The 21,221-nt window shown below is 36.3% G+C and overlaps 1 protein-coding gene across 1 annotated transcript in view; it reads left to right on the top strand.

Moving 5' to 3' along the window:
* Positions 1 to 21,221, top strand: part of EPHA6 (EPH receptor A6) — a 1,023,649-nt gene that overhangs the window by 461,433 nt on the left and 540,995 nt on the right. The window contains exon 5 of the mRNA XM_036242820.1: positions 7,871 to 8,206. Within this exon, the coding sequence (XP_036098713.1) occupies positions 7,871 to 8,206 (336 nt within the window). The remainder of the gene's footprint in view (positions 1 to 7,870; positions 8,207 to 21,221) is intronic.

Below are 21,221 nucleotides of genomic sequence, written 5' to 3'. Positions count from 1 at the left end.
TTGGTGTTCCTAAATTGGGTGCATATAAGTTTACCAAGGTTATATCTTCCTGTTGGATAGATCCTTTCAATATTATGTAATGGCCTTCTTTGTCTCAAGTGTTGGCTTTTATTTTGAAATCTACTTTATCAGATATGAGTATTGCTACCCCAGCTTTATTTTGCTTTCCATTTGCTTGAAATGTTTTTTTCCATCCCTTCACTTTCAACCTATGTGAGTCTTTTGTTGTGAGGTGGGTTTCTTGTAAAAAACACATATGTGCGTCATGCTTTCTTATCCAGTCAGCTACTCTGTGTCTTTTTATCGGAACATTCAAACCATTCACATTTAAGGTGATAATTGATATGTATTTCTTTATTACCATTTTTGTTTAGTGTCATTCTATTTTTCTTCCTATTTCTTCTACTAATTATAGCAGTCCTTTTAGCATATCTTGCAATGCTGGATTGGTGTCAGTATATTCCCTTAGCCTTTTTTTGTCTGGGAAGCTCTTTATTTGACTTTCTATTTTGAATGATAGCCTTGTTGGATAGAGTTGTCTTGGATTCAGGTTTTTTTTTTTCCTGACCTTGATTACTTCATGCCACTCCCTTCTGGCCTGTAGTGTTTCTGTTGAGAAGTCAGCTGAGAGCCTTATGGGGGTTCCTTTGTAGATAACCTGTTGCTTATCTCTTGCTGCCTTTAGGATTCTCTCTTTGTCTGTAGTTTTTGGCATTTTAATTACTATGTGTCTTGGTGTGGGCCTGTTTGGGTTCTTCTTACTTGGGGCTCTCTGTGCTTCTTGAACTTGAATGTCTTCTTCCTTCACCAAGTTAAGAAATTTTTCTTTCACAATTTCTTCAAATATATTCTCTAACCCTTGCCCATTTTCTTCCTCTTCAGGGACTCCTATGATATGAATGTTATTATGTTTCCAGTTGTCCCACAGTTCTCTTACGCTATCTTACTGTTTTTTAATTGTTTTTTCCTTTTCGTTTTCTGATTGGTTGATTTTTATTCTATCCTGACTTCTAATTCACTGATCTGGTCCTCAGCTTCTTCTACGCTGCTGGTTAGTCCTTCCAATGTGTTCTTAATTTCTGCTATGTCATTTTTCATCTCCACTTGGTTGGTTTTCAGTGTTTCTGTATCTTTACTCATGGTGTTGATGTCCTTACTCATGCTATTGAGCTTCCTCAAGATCATGGCTCTGAACTCTATCTGTAATAATTTGCTTAGCTGCATTTTATTTATCTCATCTTCAATAGAGTTCTCTTGGTCTTTCATTTGGGATTTGTTTCTTTGTTTCACAATTTTGGCTATCTCGGTGGGTTTTGCAGTGTACCAAATTTTCCCTGTGGTTGTTGGCGTTCTGCTATTTGTGACTCCCTCTACTGGGTTTGGATGATCCTGGGTGGACCTACGTTAAACACCACTGTCAAGGCTTACTTTCCTGGGTAGATTTTCAAACCCAGGAAAGGTTCAGTTATCCTCTAGCTCTTTCTTGGAGGCTTGTAGTCCCAGTTACTTGGAATGTAGCTCTGGTGTTCTACATGAGAGGATTTCCAGAGGGTGTGATAGATGCTGGTTATTAATGAGCCTCAATTTGCATTTCTTTGCCTCACCTGGGAAAGGCTGAATCTCCAAGGGGAGGAGTCTGCTGCTTTTCCCCAGTTCTGGGAAGGAGCACACTGGCCACCATCCTTTGTGGCTGCAACTCAGCAAAAACTCTGAGTGCCCTCCAATCCCCGGTGTCGCCACAGAATTCCAGCCCAGTTTGCCCTCCCTCTGCTGGAGCCCCCAGGTGAGTGATTGTGGCTATTTTATTGCTCTGTCCTGGCTCTCTGTGCTGTGGAGCAAGGTTGGTCTTTATTCCCCACGGGTTCTGCTCACAGGTAAGACTGCTGCTGTTCGTGGGCTCCCAGCCCGCCATGCTCTCACACCTCCACAGATCCTACCAGTGTCCCTGGTTATATGGTCCTGTTCTGTTGCTTTTTTTTGAGTATTTGTCTTCAATTTAGTTGTAATTCCTGTTTGTCCTAAGAGATTGTCTGCGTAGCTTCTATTCACTCCGCCTTCATTTTCACATCCTCTATGCCTATCTTGTGTGCAGCTGGGTCGCAGAGGCCTTTCTGGTGTCTCCACACCCTGCAGATCCTGCGGAAAACTGGGTTGCACAGTCTCTTTGGGGACCCGGCTCTATGCCTATGTTATGGGCTGCTGGGTTGCACAGGCCTCTCTGGTGCTTCAGCACCCCACAAGTCCCATGGGTAATTGGATGGCACAGTCCCAGCTGGATCGCGCAAGCCTCTCTGGTGCTTTAGCACCCTGAAATTCCAGAGGGTAACTAGATCACACAATGTCTGCTGGGTCACACAGGCCTCTCTGGTGTTTCAATACCCCGCAAGTCCCTTGGGTAACTAGATAGCACAGTCTCTGTGGGTCTCACAGGCCTCTCTGGTGCCTTAGCACCCTGAAAGTCCCATGGGTAACTGGATAGCACAGTCCCTGCTGGGTTGCACAGGCCTCTGTGGTGCCCCTGCACCCTGCAGTTCCTGTGGGTGGGAAGCTGGATCACACCAATCTCTAGGACTCTAGTTTCCCGCTGCTCTTGTGGGCTACTGGACCACACAGGCCTCTGTGGAGCCCCAGGTCCTGCTGCTGACGGCTGGGGAGTGCTGCTGCCCCGTGGGGCTCAACTCCTGCTCAGCTTTTGCTGTAGTTTTTGGGAATGGGTCTCAGCTGCTGATCTGTGCTTCTGTTGCCTGGGGATGGATGTCTGCTCCCCAGCCTCTGTTGCTGGGGGTATATCAGGACTCTGATCGGGCTGCTGCTACAGGGGATGGTGCTGGGTTCTGGGCTGTCGGCAGCTTCCGCGACCAGCACCTTGGGAGCTCCACTACTGTGCTCAGGTCTGTGTTGACACAGAGTGTCCACTGGTCCAGTGGTGCCAGGTGTGCTGGTGGGCTCAGGTTGCTGGGCCCTAGCCACTCCCACTGCCTCCTCCCAGAGAAGACCCAGGATCTTCCAAAGTGGTGGGACCTCCCCGCGGTACCAGGAGAAGGGCCCTGAGGGGCTGCTTACCGGGGTATCCGCCTGCTCCTGTCCACAGCACAGGAACCTTCTGCTCCACGTCTCTGCACTGCAGGGTTTGGTAGTCCACCTTCAGGTCCATTCACACTCTCTCACACACTCACCCTCCTTCCGGTCCTGCCTGCAGCCATCTTCCGACTTTTAGAGTTTTAAATTATGTTCATATACAGGTCTAACAACATATTTTTAATACATTATCATAGTCTAGTGATATAATCTTCATTTGTTCCTGTGTTTATCTTTATTTAGTAAATTCCACTATTTACTCATTCACAAAAGCATTTACCTAAACATCTCTAGATGGTCAATATTTTTTTAATGTTCTCTTTGACATTAACATAGAAATCTTTTTCTCTTATTTTCAAACTCATAAATATGAAGAATTTTTCTTTTTATTAGGAAACTGTACTACTCCCTTTTGGGTGGTAATTAAATTAACAAACACATTTAAATTATTGCCATGTGGTAACTTAAGAACTGGTAAAATTTAGTTTTATGATTGATGTCCTCCTTTATTTGGATCAAATTTCCATTTTGGATCTTATTTTCATTGTTCTTAAGGTTAAAAAAAAGTATCTGCAAACCACAATTAGCTATGGAATTAATGGGCAAATAGCCACTCTCTAGTCAACATGAAATAGACCTTGTTTATGAGTGAATACATTTCTATAATTATGAACATGAAATATAAATCTATAACAATTAATGCTGTAAAATACGATACTTAAGTTTACTCTCCCTCTGTGTCAGCCTTTATTTAAGAGTGTGCTGAATGCTAGTATTTCTGCAGATACTTTTTGGAAAATAAGGCTCTCTGAAAAAATGTTTGGGAAATGGTGGATTCAACAACATGAGGCAAATTGTTTTACTTTTGCTTCAGCATTGATCTGCCAGAGGAATCTTAATTTGAGTACTAAGCTTATTTTGTGTGTATAATATCTCCTGGGACTAAAGCTATTGCACAGGATGTATTTTGGGAAATACCCATTCTATTTAAAAACATTTTAGAGGGAAAAAAAAATTAAAATGAAACAAAACAAATTCATAGTCCACCTACCCTCTGCTACTGTGATAGGAAGGGGGGGCTGCAGGGCCAGACGCTTCTCTGGGATGGGAAGAGTCGCACCCCACAGTCTTCTCATTGCTCTACGGCTAGAGCTCTGTCCCTTTATTCTCTGAAAGAACAGAAAATCCAAATTGAAGCAAAAAAAAAAGATTGAAAATACATTTTCTAGTATACTAGTAGAAATAAAATTGTAGATTTTATGTGAGGTTTATTATATGATAAGCTTGGAAAACAGCTATTTGCAAATCAGAATAATTGCCCTTTTCCTAGGAAGTCATTCTGAAGGGTGAAGTGTGGAGATTGTTTTTCTTCTATGTGAATTACTTTTTTATTTTTTTAAGAAAAAACATCAACATAAAGAAATCCCTGAGAATTTTCAATACAAATGTCTCCAAAAGGGTTATTGCTCCTAGGGGATTCCCCCCACCCCATGTGTCACGTAATCTTTGTATAATTTGTAAATGATAACAAAGCAATCAGGCCACATTTATAAAAGCCCAGTGACACATAATTTTGTTGAATCTGAGAATTAGAATTAATTGTCTCTCTTTGTTCCAAGTTCTAAATCTTAGTAAATGATTCACTGCATGTCATTACAGCTTAATATTTGCATGAAATCACAGTTTAGCTGGCATAATTTAACAGCAATTAAAAAGCTATTTAATCGTCATGCAGATTGATATGAGGGCCCTTGAGTAAGAAGGGTGTCTGCCTTTTTTTTTATTAAAGTATCTCCAAGTGGACAGTTATATTCTTGCAGACACCCATAACATAATTGATAACATTCTTCCTATTCATAGAAATATGTGAGTAATAATTCATGTTTTCCATATAAATAAGACAAAAGAACAACAATATGAATATGCCACTCTGTAGGAAGACATTATTATGGTAATGATAATGTATCCTTATCTCCCAAGCATAAATCTAGGTTGGAGGTAAACAGCTACACTTGTGCCCTGGCCGGTTGGGCTCATCAGTTAGAGTGTCAGCCCATGGAATGAAGGGCCGTGGGTTCTATTCCTGGTCAATGTCATGTACCTGGATTGCATGTTCTATCCCCTGCCCCAGTTAGGGTCACCTGGGAGGCAACCAATCAATGTGTCTCTCTCACATCGATGTTTCTTTCTCTCTCTCCTCCTCTTCCTCTCTCCCTTCTTCTCTGTCTAAAAATTAATGAGTAGGAAAAAAAAAAACTAGCCTCGCTGGTGTAGCTGTTGTTGAGCATTGACACATGCACTAACAGGTCACTGGTTCAATTTCCATTCAGGACACATGTCCAGATTGTGGGCCTGCTCCCCAGTGGGCATGCAGGAGGTGGCCAGTCAATGTTCTCACTCATCATGTTTCTACCTCTTCCTCTCCCTTCCTCTCTCTCTAAAAATCAATAAGGAAAAGTAACTTTTTTAAGCTACACTTTTCCCTGTGCTCTAGATTATAATCCCTTCCATATCTTCCTTTCTGAAGGCCAATGTTCCTGTAACTCTCTGGAACATGAAATGACATAAGTCGACTTATGCAGAAATGTTTTAGAAAAACTCCCATATCTAGCTCTAGCTTTAGGTGATATACATATAGATGGCTGAGGATGCTACCCATCAGATTAATGATATCAGGATGTGGCAAAAAGAAAAATGGAAATATATAATAACACTTCTTAATATCTCAAACTCAATACACAGTCATGTAGATATATGACTAATGTTCTGCTACTCTGATACCATATAACAAATCTCACTGGGGAGCCCCCTATCTTCATTCAAACCATTCCCTACCCGGCAGCCAGAATGCTCTTTTCAAAAAACATTACTTTACAGTGGCCCAGGCGTGGAAACAACCAAAGCATCCTTCAAAAATGATTGGATAACGAAGATGTGGTACATATATACAAAGTGGAATGCTAGTCAGCCATGAGAAAAGGTGAAATATTGTTATTTGCAATATGGATAGATTTTGAGAGTATCATGCTAAGCAAGATAAGTCAGACAGAAAAAGTCAAGAATTTTTTTATTATTCTGTTTATTTGTGTATTTTATCTAGCCATTCAACTTAAATGTAAATAAAAATAAAGTAGGAATATCTATCACATTCGCACTGTAAATCCAAGCTCTTGCGGAGTATCTGGCACACATAAAAGTCACTAAAATATTTTATTTAGTGAATGCATTACTATAATCCAAAAGGAGCTGATATCAAAACTTGAATTTCTTTCTGAGGAGAGAATGTTACAGAGAAATTCCTTCCCACCTTCTAATCAAATTTTCTTAATAGCAGAAATTTTAAAAATTACTATAGATTTCTTAAAAAATAAGCCTTCTGAAATAAGCAGGAATGTTATTTCATTAGTTATTTATGCAATTAATTATTTTTTCAAAAAATACATACATATATATATATATTATATATAAAAAAAGTAAGCATACTCTCACAGAAAGGATTCTTTGGTATTTCACATATAATACATAAGTGCAGTGCCTGGCACCTAGTAGACTTTCAGTTAATATTTGTTCAATAAATGATATGATTCTGAAGTTTGAAGGACTCAGATAAGTATAAAAGATTATTGACAGAATTTTAAGAAAAGACTGGAAAAGTTAAAGGATTTAAGTATGAGAAAGAGCACTGAAGGGACATGCTCATCCACTCCTTGGGACCAACTTGGTTTATGCAGAGTCTTGATGACAAATAAGAGGATTGTATGGGTCTTGTTATCAGCTTTTTTTTTAATTTTATTTTTGTTACAGATGTTTCTCCTTTTTTACCCCATTAACACCCTCTTCCCCATCCCCCTCCCCCTGCCCCGTCCCCGGCTTTGTTGTCCATGTCCATTGGTTATGCATACATGCATATAAGTTTTGTGGTTTATCTCTTCCCTCCCCCCACCAACCCCTCTTCTGAGGGTTGTCAGTCTGTACCCTACTTCCATGTTTCTGGGTCTACCCTATTCCTCAGACTGTTATATTCATTATATTCCATATATAAGTGAGATCATGTTATCAGCTTTAAAGAAGACACTTGTGCTTAGTAAAGTTAGTCTCAATAGAAGTCTAGTCACCATATCTTAAGTGCTTTTTCTGTCTTCTATATAATGTTTCTATCCCATGATATTGGCCAGGCCCTAATAAAAACCTTTCTCCTGCCTCCAAATTCTCTTTCTCTTCCTATTCTTCCAAACTGTCTTTTTACCCTAAATTTATGGTCATTTATTTTAAATCTTTGAGAAACAGATACTTCGAGATTGTCAAAAGTAATAAATGGTAGTTTTATTCTACACACCAAGCATAGTATGAAGACTGAAAGACTGAATACATGAATATACATGAATTGCTATATTACATATATATATATTATAATTCTGTTTTCAAATTTTGAAAATTAAGATGTAATTAAAACCATACCATAATTTAAAATGTGTTATTATTATATATTTTCAGTCACCAAGTTTTAAAAAAGTATAATCACCATAACTTTTGTAGATCTGCAGCTTTTGATATTAAATATTGAAATTCATAACCCAAAAAGTCAGATTATAGATGATGCTCATCCCTAAAGACTACTTTCGTACTAGACTTAATCAGATGCTATTAACCATATGTTCTTTATGGTTGCCATCAGAAGGAAGAGCTCAAACTAATATAAAAGACCAACAGTGTTTGTTAATGAAGTTTTCGAGTTAGCATTGTAATTCGTTTTTCTATACATGTACATTTGTTTTCAATTGCTTTTCTCTAGGGCCACCTTCAGCTCCTAGGAATGTGATTTTTAACATCAATGAAACGGCCCTTATTTTGGAATGGAGCCCACCAAGTGACACAGGAGGGAGAAAAGATCTCACATACAGTGTAATCTGTAAGAAATGTGGCTTAGACACCAGCCAGTGTGAGGACTGTGGTGGAGGACTCCGCTTCATCCCAAGACATACTGGCCTGATCAACAATTCTGTGATAGTTCTTGACTTTGTGTCTCACGTGAATTACACCTTTGAAATAGAAGCCATGAATGGAGTTTCTGAGTTGAGCTTTTCTCCCAAGCCATTCACAGCTATTACAGTGACCACAGATCAAGACGGTAAGTCCCACTGCTGTTTTCTCAGAACAGACCCATAAGTCCCTTTTGATGCATAATATCCTTGGTGGATCTATATTCCCTAAGGTGCAGTTGTATACTCTATACCCTACAGAGCAGATTTTCTGGTGGTTGCTTCTTGTTTCCTAAGGTGCAGAAAGATATTTTTGATACTACTTCTTAGTAGTATGGTTAATTAGATACAATGCTTCTCTCTGGTGTCTGTGCATTTATATTTTTTATATAATCCTAGATAATCCAATATATTTTAATGAATCACTTCATGTTACTTACTAATGAATGTTTGACATAAATGAAATGTTAAATGAACTGAAATTCAGCTGCTTCATTTATGCCTCTGCTATCCCTTTCCCATATCAAATAAATCAAATAGTAAGAATTTATGTTAATTATAATTCATATCTATATTGTGAAAAGATTTTTAGCCAACAAACTTAACCATGATCCACTCTGAAAAGAAATAGCAAAATACACCCTGGCCGGTTTGGTTCGGTGGTTAGAGTGTCACCCGCAGACCAGAGAGTCCCGGGTTCGGGCACCTCGAGATACGCTAAGGGCATGTATCTAGGTTGTGGTTTGTCCCCCGCCCCGGTTGGGGTCGTGTGGGTGGCAACCACTCAGTGTGTCTTTCTCACATCGATGTTTCTCTCTCTTCCTCCCTCTCTCCCTCCTGGTCTCTCTGAGATAAATGCAAAAATGTCCTTGAGCGAGGATAAAAAATAAAAGAAAAAGCAAAACAAATCTAGCTATATGTCCAAATGCTATTGTTTAGGTGCAGTTTGTAAAAAGCAATGTGTCATTTTAAAAAAATCTAATTGCTTTCAGTTAAATGTTCCCTTTATAATGCTATAGATTTTTACTGCAGTGTAGGTAGGGACTCTGCTTCATCCCAAGACATACTGGCCTGATCAACAAAAAGCCAGCATACTGTATGGTTTTTTATAAGCATATATTCTCTTGAATTCTTCCGGGACAATTTATTGCAGAGCACGATACAGGAAAAGCTTCAGAGATTTTAAATACTCCCTTTGAGAAGCATTCATAAATTATGTGGACACACAAATGATTGTCTTATGGAAGAAAGTATTGTTGTATACGAACTACATATATATGAAACAAATGTATAGAGATAACACTGTTTTTATACACTGCATTTGTTTGCTGGGTCTGCTATAACAAATGCCACAGACTAGGTGGCTGAACAGCAGAAACTTATTTTCTCATGGTTCTGGAGGCTAGAGGTTCAAGATCAAGGTATCAGCAAGGTTGGATTCATTCTGAAGCCTCTCCCCTTTGCTTATAGATCACCATTTTCTTCCTGTGTCTTCATGTGGTCTTTCCTCTGTGTGTGTCTGTATCCTAATCTCTTCTTCTTATAAAGTTATTGTCATATGGATAAGAGCCTACCCATATGATTCATTTTACCTTCATTGCCTCGTTAAAGACCCTGTCTCCAAATACAGTCACATTCTGAGGTACCAAAATTAGGACTTCAACATATGAATTTTGGGAGGATGCTGTTCAGCCCATAGCATACACTTAAAGCAGCATATGATGATATTTTAAATAAAAGTATATTGAAAATTTTGGAACACAACTAAGCAATATAAAGAAACAAATTATTGCTACAAGCCTCTTGTATTAGCTTTAAGGACACTGTGGTGGGTGTAAAAGCCAACCTCAAAAGCCAGCATACAGCCCCTGGCCGGTTTGGCTCAGCAGTTAGCACGTTGGGCCCACAGACCAATAAGTCTCGGGTTTGATTCTGGTTAAGGGCAGGTACCTTGGTTGCGATTTGTCCCCAGCCCTGGTTGGGGTCATGCAGGAGGCAGCAACTCATTGTGTCCCTTTCACGATGATCTCTCTCTCTCTCTCTCTCTCTCTCTCTTTCTCTCTCTTTCTCCCTCCCTCCATCCCTCTCCCACTCAATCTGAACAAAAATGGAAAAACGTCCTCGAGTGAGAATAAAAAAAAAAGCTAAGGACAAAAAAAAAAAAAGCCAGCATACTGCATGATTCACTTGTATAACATTGAAATAACGCAATTATAGACATGGAGAATTGATTAATGGTGGGCAGGAGCTAGAGATTAGGGGTCGAGAGATGTGCTTGGGAATGGGTAGCAGGAGGGAGCCTTGTGGTAATATTGTAGTCGATAAATTGCATAGACACACACACACTCACACATAGGAGCCCTGTGGATTTTACCAATGTCATTTCTCTAGCTTTGATGCTGTACTATGGTGATTTAGGTAGGTAACATTGTGGAAAGTTGAGGAAGGGGTATGGAACCTCGCTGGTTTTTTGTTTTGTTTTTTGCAAATTTTTGTGAATTGATAATTGTTGGAAAATAAAAAAGTTAAAAACATTACTAAACCTGTAAAATGTGCAGGAACGAACTTTAATATTCTACTAAACATATTTGAAATGAGTGTGACTATTTTATTAAGAATATTATACATAGCCCTGGCCAGTTTTGCTCAGTGGTTAGAGCCACGGACCAATAACTCATGAATTTGATTCAGACCAATAACTTGCGGGTTCGATTTAGATCCAGGACACATGCTTCGGTTGTAGTTCATCCTCGGCCCTTGTTGGGGTCGTGTGGGGGGCAACCAGTTGATGTGTCTCTCTCACGTTGATGTTTCTCTCTCTCTCTCTCTCTCTCTCTCTCTCTCCCACACACACACTCTATCTAAAAATAAATAGAAAAATATCCTTAGGTGAGGATTTAAAAATATTATACATACGTTAACTTTGCTGATGTCTTCAGAAATGCATCTAATAAATAAGGCAAAGACAAATAGTATTACACAGTCACCATTTTTTAATTTACTATGCAATTTTCCCATTTATTTAACAAATATCCCTACATCACAGAATTTGCTTTATGGTTGTTCAAAATGGAATTCTTATTTTTTCATCTACTTGTTTTTTCTTCTTTCCATAGATTAACAAAATCTTGTCATAAGTACCTTCAGGATAAAAGAGATCAGGGTCTTCTTTTCCTCTCTACTTTAACAGATTCTTGCCAAGGCTTTTTTGCTGCTACCTAATAAAAACAATACATCCAAGAACAGACATTCTTAACTCTAGGGTATAAATAATTGTGTTAGGATTAAAAACAATATATCTCTATAAATAAAATATATATGTTAATGCACTTCATAATTTCATACGTACATACACCAACCTTTCATTGTAGAATTAGAAGAAAGTTTATTTAATCTACTTTTCTACTTAGCGGAGGATAGAATATAAATTGTTTCTTACTTTAAAAATTAAGGAATTCATTAAAAGTGTATTGCTATAAGGACAGAAGGTATATTAAGCATGGAATAAGGCATAGTATCGACATATTGAGACTATAAATTTTGGAAGGCTAATATTATTAAGCAATCTTCCTTAATAAATTTATTTTTGTTGAAGAGTGTTAAGAAATAATTATTGGCCCTGGCCGGTTTGGCACAGCAGTTGGAGCATCGGCCTGCGGACCAGAGAGTCCCAGGTTCGCTTCCCGCTAGGGGCACGTACAAAAAAAAAAAAAAAGAAAGAAAGAAACAATTATTGCTAATTTAATTTAACTTTTTCAGATATGATTAGTAATAAAAAAATCAACATATATTTAAATTTTATTTGGAAAATATGTAAAAGTTCTAAACTGAACTAAAGTGTTGCCACATATATACTTAAAATAATACAGCCAGTTTTACATGCATGACTAGCTCTATGTCATAATTTTTTTTTTTTTGGTACGTGCCCCTAGCGGGATCCGAACCCGGGACTCTCTCATCCGCAAGCCGAGGCTCCAACCGCTGAGCCAACCTGGCCAGGGCTATGTCATAATTTTTAGAGACACCAAGAAGTGCCTCTCTCTCCTTGTGCCTGAAATTCTGATATTAGAGAATCACATCTTTAAAAATTCAAATATTCCAGGAAAGGGTAACATTATGAAATAATTCATCTGTGAATTATCAGTTACTCTTTTATATCAAAAGGCATCAGATCCTAGTGTTGGATAAAAGAGGAGTTTATAGAAACTGGAGTGTTCAAGACTTCAGCTGTCATCACTGTAGGCCAGCCTTGAAAAGGTAATACTTTTACTACTGCAGATAGAAGAGGGGAGTTCTGACCATTTCACTTGGTTATCTTGGAAATTCTCTTTGAAGTGCCTGAGAGCACTTTTCCAAAGTTATCTGATAACACATTACAATTTTATTGGACTGAAGGTCCCACAGTAAATAATTTGTTTTATTATCTGTAGGTTAAATATTATTGGTTTTTATACTAAAATATAAAAGCAGTGTGTACTATTCATAAACTTTTAATTTATTCAACTTATGGACAATGGTGAGTGAGCCCTTATAAACCTTACACTCTGGTGTGGAAGCAGATAATATATAGTAACTTGACAACTATGTAATTAGTACTGTGGTTAAGTCCCACTAAGGAGAGAAGCTCAAGAGGCTCTAAGAGCATGTATTCTCCAGGTCTGGGAGATAAAGGCTGTTCCTGAGGAAACAGCATTTAAATTAATAAAGACCAGCTGATCTGTTGAATCTCTAGTATTGATTCACTTCTGTTTCCTGGGGTTGAACTTTTTGTATATGCTTTAAATATTATCATTATGGCCCTGGCCAATGTTTCCCAGTGGTTAGAGCATTGGCCCACGCACCTAAGGGTCGCAGGTTCAATTCCCAGTCAAGGGTACATACCTGGGTTGCAGATTTGATCCCTGACCCTGTCCAGGGCACGTGCAGGAGGCAACCAATAGATGTGTCTCTCTCACATCAATGTTTCTCTCTCTCTCCCTCCCTTCCTCCTTCTCTCTCTTCCTCCCTTCCACAAGTAGAGAAAAGAAAATCAGCATAATAATGATACTGTTTATGAGGTGGCACTTGCATGAGTAAGAATTAAAATAGAGACCAAAAGATATAGTGTATTAATTATGCTTTTACTGCTCTGTGTGCGCACATGTGGAACATGAGGATAAAGAGGAAGTTTACACTGAATTGCCTTTTCCTTCATGTGATCTTTTCTCATATTGAAGAAATATTCAGGAAACTACATTAAATAACCTTGACTTAATTGTTTGCTATCTGTTTATAATTAAACAAATGTAAAAAAAAATTACCAAATCACTTAGAACCACTTAGCTGTAGTTAGGTGAAACATTCCTTGATTATTCTGATTCTAGTTGGATAAATAAGATTACAGATTTAAGACTATGACTTTCATAATTAGAAATCTTTGCAATAAACCTTAATTAACTGACTTCTATAATCCCTATGAGCTATATTTTTAGCCTTCTATTTTCAAAGTTTATTTAAACAGTCTTTAAAGGTGTTTTATTTAGAAAGCAAAACAAGAAAGCAACACATAGAAAATATTTTATTTTAATCTTCAGGTTATGAAGACTTAGGAAGACTAAGGTGTGTAGTTCAGTAAAGGGGATTATTCTGGTCAGAGACAGTACAGGAAAATGTTAACCATGGAGAGTCAACCTGAAACAGTGTTTGTAGATAATCTGATGTGCGAAAACCTTTAGAGACCATGTTCAAAGTAAATTACAAACCAATTCTGCTGATATTTGCTAAAGGATCTTTAAAGGAATTATTGTCAGAAACAGGTTGTCCAATTCATTGGCTTCTTAAAATATATATTCAGCACTCCTATCTGGGCCATTGAGTGACTATTCTGTATGTCTTGCCTTTGGCTCACATTTTAATTGCACATTTCATACATTTGTTCATAAATTAATTGAACTAACATTGACTACAGATTTAAATCAACAAAATTATTCATATATTTATACATTTGAGATGTTCATTTAATTTACACTTCATTGCCTTTAGGAAATAGTCTATTTGAAATGCCAACATTTTGTACATTACTGGAGTAGGTAATTAGGGACACTGTAAACATTCAGTTATCTTTATATCTGTTTTAATGTATTTTGTGTCTTGGATACTCTCACAGTCCTCACCGTGTTTTCAAAATTTTGACAGCACATACTCTACTTTCTAAAATCTGTGCATCTAGCCAAAATAAAAATAAAATAGTATAAAAGTTTTAAATGCTTACCAAAATACAGTGAGTACAAGCCAGTGGCATGAGTTGGAAAAGGCAATAAACATAATTTAAAATAACAGATGTGCTGTACTATTTATATTTTCATATCTCTTAAACATTAGAAAGTTGCATGTTTAAAAACTACAGACACCTTACATTGAAGGGTAAAATTTTCCTGTCTCCTCAGGAAAAGTGTTTCTCTTCTGAAAGGTGCCCTGAATATTCTATTTATGGAAGATAATTGAAATGTCAGTCTATTTAATCATAACTAACTTTTGGTCCATCCAAATATTAAATTGTAATAGAGTCTTGATGGTTGCAACCTTTGTTTTTACTCCTGAGAAACATTAAATTACTTCGAAGTCTGGTGTCATTTTGTGGCATGCATCTTTTGGATAAATTAATGATATAGAAAAGTCTCTTAGACTTTAGCAATTAATTCCTTTAGGTTAGTCAGTGGCTCAGCTCTCAGTCAAGTACAGAAATTGAACTGCTCCCGGTCAGTTATGTACAGTAACACGTATGTTTGTCCCTTACTGGACCATAATCATATTTTGGATTAGTTTGCTTTCCTGACCAATATGTAATCTTCTTGATTGCAAGAATGGTGTATTATTTGATTAACGATATCATTGACTTACATAGTCTGTAACATAATATATCTCTGTTGACTGCATTAACAGAAATTGGAAATGGTTTGAGTTAATCTTTTATTTGTTAATTTATGAATTCATTCAAAAACATTTATTGAATATTTACTATCTGTCTGGAATTTTTCTGTGTGCCAGGGCTATAGCACTAAATGGGTTATCAGTGTCCTCGCCTTCATCTTCATGGACATTATATTGTAATATTTTAATGTTGAATAATGATATGTCCCATGAAGAAGAACTAAGAAAAAAAAAGTTTGGAAGTAATGGGGACATGGGCATTTTTACACTGGAAAACCAAAAACACCTCTCAGGATAATATAATAATTGAGCAGATCATAAAAGAGAAAACTCTGTGAATATATAAAAGAAGACTACTACAGGCAGTGGGAATAAAAAGGGAAGGCCTGAAATTTAACCAGGAATTTGTCTGGAAAGTAACAAGAAAATATTATTGCATATGTATTCTTTAGCATGTACTAAGTTTCATGATCATGAAATCCTCTGGTGTTATACTTACAGAATTTGCAACAAAAGGTTTTAATGAACACTAAGCCCTTCTTTAACAGTAGTCATGTTTTTTCTTGCTCATACATTGTTACAGAAATTAGTTTACTCCTAAACTTGATTTTAAAGAGTTGGCCTTTCGTCATCAGCTGTCTCTCTGAGGAATTCTCATTTGCACATTTTTCAGGAAAGGTGACTAAGTATTTTTTTTCATATAAAATAATAAGACCTTATTCTTTTGATGCCTTTACTACTACATCAACAATTTTAATGAAAAATAGTAATAGAGATTACTTACTAAATACTTTAAATTCTGTCAAAATAAATCTGGTTAGCAGTGAAAATAATGTAAATTATCATATTTTGTATAATCTAGATCATATGATGTAAGGCTCTACTTTATAGTTAGATAAGTGCTAGGAAACAGTTTGCCTATTTTCATTGTTGTTCTTTGTTTTGAAAATGGAAGCCAATTCAGTTTCATTAATTAAATTCTGCCTACAAAGCAAATTGACTGAATTGGATAACTGATTCATATGTGGTTACTATTAAACTAGGGTTTTAAAAGATATTTTCTAAAAGCCTCTTTTACTTTAAATTAAATATTAGTAAGACTTGAAAACACAATGTGTAAGAATAAACTAAAAGATTTTCAGTGTTGACAGATTATTCTGATCATTATTAAAATGTGAAATGTCTTCAAAGTTAGAAAAAAACTAATTTATAAAGGTTGAAACTAATTGCTGACCTTTTAATCAGATAAATTCCATCTAGCATCTTTAGATTAAATAGCTTTTTTTTTCTCCCATGTATTCCTCAGCACTTTTCTGTTTGGTTTGGATTCTTAAACAGTCAGTTCCAGCTACATAATTTGTGATGCCCAGTGAAAAATGAAACTGCAGAAACCTTTGTTCAAAGAGCAGGAAAAAAGGGCCATGAAAGGTACTAAAATATAAAGCTTTTCCTTCCGCAATTTCTCTCTCAATTTGTCATTATGCTTTTTAATTGTCATTTAATGTCTTTCTAAGGGCAGAAAAACTTAATTTCAAATTATTAGTAAACTTTACCATTCATCTTTATATTGCTTAATGCTGTTTTTAAATGTAAATGTAACAGCACTTAACTCATATTCAGAGTCATGGAAATCACACAGTTCTTTTTCTGTAGTCCTGCCTTCACCCTATCCCCTGTCCTCAGGGGTATCTCAAGGAAAGCAGAACAGACACATGTAAGCCAGATCCGGAGAGGCTGGAAAGAAGAAAGATTGTCCCTTGGGCACTGAGCCAGCAAGGGAGCACTCCCTCTGCACCCAGATACTTGTAGGGAGAATGAAGATAACCCAGGTTTCCAGGGCCTTCCAAACCTACAGTGGAAGGGAGAACAAGGGTCTTTAAACCTCCTAACCCAGGGTTCTCAACCTGTGCGTCGCGACCCCTTTGAAGGTCCAATGACCGACCCTTTCACAGGAGTCACCTACGACCATTGGAAAACACATATTTCCAATGGTCTTAGGAACCCAGACACCGCTCCTCTATCCATCTCCAGGCAGGTCCGCCCACATGCAGATATGCCCACATACAACATGAGGAACTGTATTAAAGGGTCATGGCATTAGGAAGGTTGAGAACCACTGTAACCAGAAATACGCACACACACGCAGTTCTACACTCCACAGTGCTAACCTAACCCCTCGCTGTGCACATGTTCAGATCCCCACTGGAGACAGGAGACAACCCAGGAATGTGATCCTCCCTCCTCAGAGGTCAAGCCAGTCACCTTCCCCAAGTGGAGGGTGTTGACCATTAAAGGGTGGGGCAGGAATCATAAGACTGCATGGTGGAGAGCAGGGAACCTGTGGGAAAGGCACACCCCTGGAATGTGGGAAGGTGGGCTGAGGCGGGACCTTGCCTAGAGCAAGTTCTCTAAGCTCCTAGCACATGCTCCATTGTCCCATCAGACTTCACTTATAAAGCATGAGCTTAAAGATAAAATTATTAAGAATTTCAAGATGGCAGTAGCTGAGCATTAAACCCGAAGGAGGGTCAGAAAGCTGTGCAATTGCAAAGACACACACTAATCAAGCTGGCTATGAAAACATTTTACAAAATAATAATGTTTGTTTCCCCCATTTATTTCTATGTCTTAGTCAGCACACAAATGCAGTCTGTGACCATGATGTGCCAAGTACTGTGCTGTATGCCATGTACTGAAAATAAAATGCCATGGTTCTGTTTGAGACGTGGTGCTTACTATGGAGCAACCTACAGTCATTCATTCTCCATGATTTAGAAGTGAGAGCTTCCCTAATTAAAGAAGACTAAGTTAAATATGGTATGATTCAACATTCATTTTCTAGAACTGAGTGCCTGATATATTACTTCGTACACAAGTCCTTAAAATGTGTATAAAATAATAAGTGATTAAATAGTGATATGATAGGCAGTGAATGTTGATATTTCATTTATCTGGTTTTATGAAAGAGACCCTAGTTGTCTAAACATACATTTATTGTTAGACATTGAGCAAAGATTTTAGGAATGAAAGATTAAAAACAAAAAATTGAGCCATAGTTCCCTAATTTGCCTACTACTATCTTAATTATTTTGACATTCTGATAGATCTTTGGGTAGATTTTATAGCTATCAATACCATTGTGCTCTGCTACATATTGCTATACTGAGTCACTTTCAATGTAATTATTTGATTTTTCCTCAGATAATTATGGCATAACTCATTAAACAATTTGTGGCCATTCTTTTACATTGTGGTCCATATTACATATTTCTTAAGTAATCTTTCATAAAACATGTAAATAATTTATCAAGGATGATATAAATATATCTATGTAAGTAGAAATGTATTTTTCATTCCCTTTTATTTTATCTTTAAAAACTTATTTTACTCTTCTGCTGAATCACTAAATGTTTAAGATATGTACTACATTTTATTTTATAATGCTCATGTGAATAGATTGCCTCTCTTTTGACATCCTATTTCAAGCCTTTTTTATATAAAGAGTGGATGATTGACTATTTTCTATCTATGAATTTAGATTATATTTACATAAGTTTATTTAAAAGTTATATCCTGTCTCATAATTTAATATTTTAACTTTTTTATTATTTTTCATAAAGATAAAAATGTTAGTCAATTGTAGATATGACTCACACATTCAGATTTCTAGAAATAATAGGTTTCTATAAATGTTTAATGTGCTACACAGTTTTGAATATTTAAAATGTTCCACTGCTGTTTTTATTTAGCTGTTTTACAAAATGTGAGATACTTGTATTAAGAGCAGAATAATTAAACACTATTTGAAATTCTACTTAATTATATACTTAAATTTAAACTATAACTGACATGCAAAATTATTTCATAAAAAAATATTTTCAACCATCTGAATGTTAACTGACCTGTTGCCAGCTTATGTTAGTTTTACATTAACAAGGTGTTAATTTTCAGATGCCTGAGAGAATCTCAAAAGAATGTAGACTCTATTAGCTACAAGACATGTTAATGTTAATGTTATCGATTACATGATATATATAAATATACTTTTATATTATAAATAAATGTTTTTATCCCATTTCAAAGATCTCTTTGAAAGATTTTCAATCCTCTTGTATCTTTTAAATGACCCTTTTAAGATGGCCTTCCATGTATTTCACCTACAATATTTCTTCTGCCTGTGGAAATGTTAGCCTGTTGAAGAGGAAAATAGGAAAATAAATTGTAGTTCAGGAAATGGAAAGTCACCATTCTTTGTACCGTCAGTCTTTATGGATAGAAAGACCATCTATAGAACATTCCAGTTAGATTATTCTTATTTATTTTATTTCCAATTTGTAAATTTATCAGCCCCAACACAACTTCTTCAACTATTCACCAATTTTGTTTTTCTAGTAGTCTGGAGTTTTATGTACATCTTAAAAGAGGTATAGGAGTTGTATGTCAGAGTAAGATTCTTCTCAAGAAGTACCTCTTGAATACATTTCCAAGGTCATCCGAGAGCTTGTCAGTTCTTAAATGACAGCTATGACAATGTGGGGGGGGGGGGGGGGGCTCCTAAGAAGACTCCTCTCTAAAAGGAAATGAGTCTAGTAATCAAGCAGACTTTTCAAAATCTGAATGTTTCCACCATCTCATCTGAGGCAGAAATGCCATAATTATTTGAGCCTCCAAGGATCATTCATGGAAGAAAAAGCAAACAAAAAACTACCCTACTGTGTAGTTACTGGTGATGAACAAACATTGAGTTTAAATTCACTTTCATAGCTCAAACCCTTAGCTTTTGCAATTAAGATCCTCAAAATAAGAAAGTGCTTGTTATATAAAAATGTTTAATTTTTTATAATATATTTTTGTAGAATTCACTTGAAGTACCATGTTAAAATATTACAGGGTGCTTTAAGCTTTTATACGATTAAACTGAATTGAAAACGGTTATGCTAAAAGCATATAAAACATATCAATATATTAAAATAATGAGTACTTTAAATGTAGCATACTTTAAAATCATTTGTTTATGTCATATTTAAATAGAATACAATGGGAAAGTCTTAGAGATCTTGTTAAATAGTATTTCCTTAAATTTCTGTTTAATAAAACTACTTATAAGAATAGTGTCTTGTCAAGATGCACAAAATGTATTGATACTTTAAAAGTAACTGTTAGATATAGCTAACCTGTGAGAAAATAATTTCTTTCTTTTATGAAATAAAATTTTAAAAATAAATTATTGATATAACGTATTTTTTTAAATGAAAAAGAATCCATAATGATGGATGAAATACAAATAGTAACCAAATTTCATTATTTATTTATTTTTTTAATCCTCACCCAAGGATATTTTCTCATTGATTTTCAGGTAGAGTGGGAGAGAAGGAAGAAGAGAGAGAGCAAAACATTGAGAGAGACACATTGATTGGTTTCTTCCAACACAACCCTCAGGGTCAGGGATCGAACCACAACCGAGGTACTTGCCTTTGACTGGAATAAAATCCACAACTCTGGTCCACAGGCCAACACTCTAACTGCTGAGCCAAACTGGCCAGGGCTGCATTTGCTTTTTGATAGACCTTTTCTTATGACACATCCTTGATATAGCCTCTTTCTTCATTCATGAAGAAGTAAAGTTTTAATGACATTTCAAGGCAGAAATCCTCATTCTTGTGCCATGATCTAGAACTAAATATCTTTCTCCAAATTGTCCTCTACAAATGTTCCACTTTTTTTTCATTTCTCTAATTTCAGTTTCATTTTCTACTTCCATAATTTTTTTTTCCCTTTTCTGCTGGCTCACAATCAGAGGAGAGAATAAAGTCATGTACTTATGACTTTTAAAGTTATATAATAAAGTCATGTACTTATGACTTTTAAAGTTGTAGCTTATCAAGGTGTCAGAAGCATCATAGGCAGAGCATGGGAAAAATCACCCTTTACTTGACATACATTTGGCCAATAAGGACTTGATTTTGTAGGAAAACGATAATTTTAGAGTCAAAAGAGGCTAAAATTATTGTTGTTCATTTATTAGATAAGATGTGTAAATATGCTTAGGATTTAAAACAACCAAGCAAAAATTTAGATTCTACACTGTCTGAAGTTAAAATGTAAACATGAAAAACAAATGGTGTTGCTATACTGGATTTTGCATAAAAACCCTTTATTTTCAAATTCTCACTTTTTAAGAATCAATTGCTTTTCTCATGATGTCATTTCTTCACTGAAATTTTAAAATATTTTTTTATTGATTTTAGAGAGATA

The sequence above is a fragment of the Molossus molossus genome, unplaced genomic scaffold (genome assembly GCF_014108415.1).
Source record: "Molossus molossus isolate mMolMol1 unplaced genomic scaffold, mMolMol1.p scaffold_m16_p_5, whole genome shotgun sequence".
In the NCBI taxonomy this organism is placed as follows: Eukaryota; Metazoa; Chordata; class Mammalia; order Chiroptera; family Molossidae; genus Molossus; species Molossus molossus.
The sequence above is the reverse complement of the archived record's forward strand: the minus strand, read 5'-3'. Positions and strand labels throughout refer to the sequence as shown.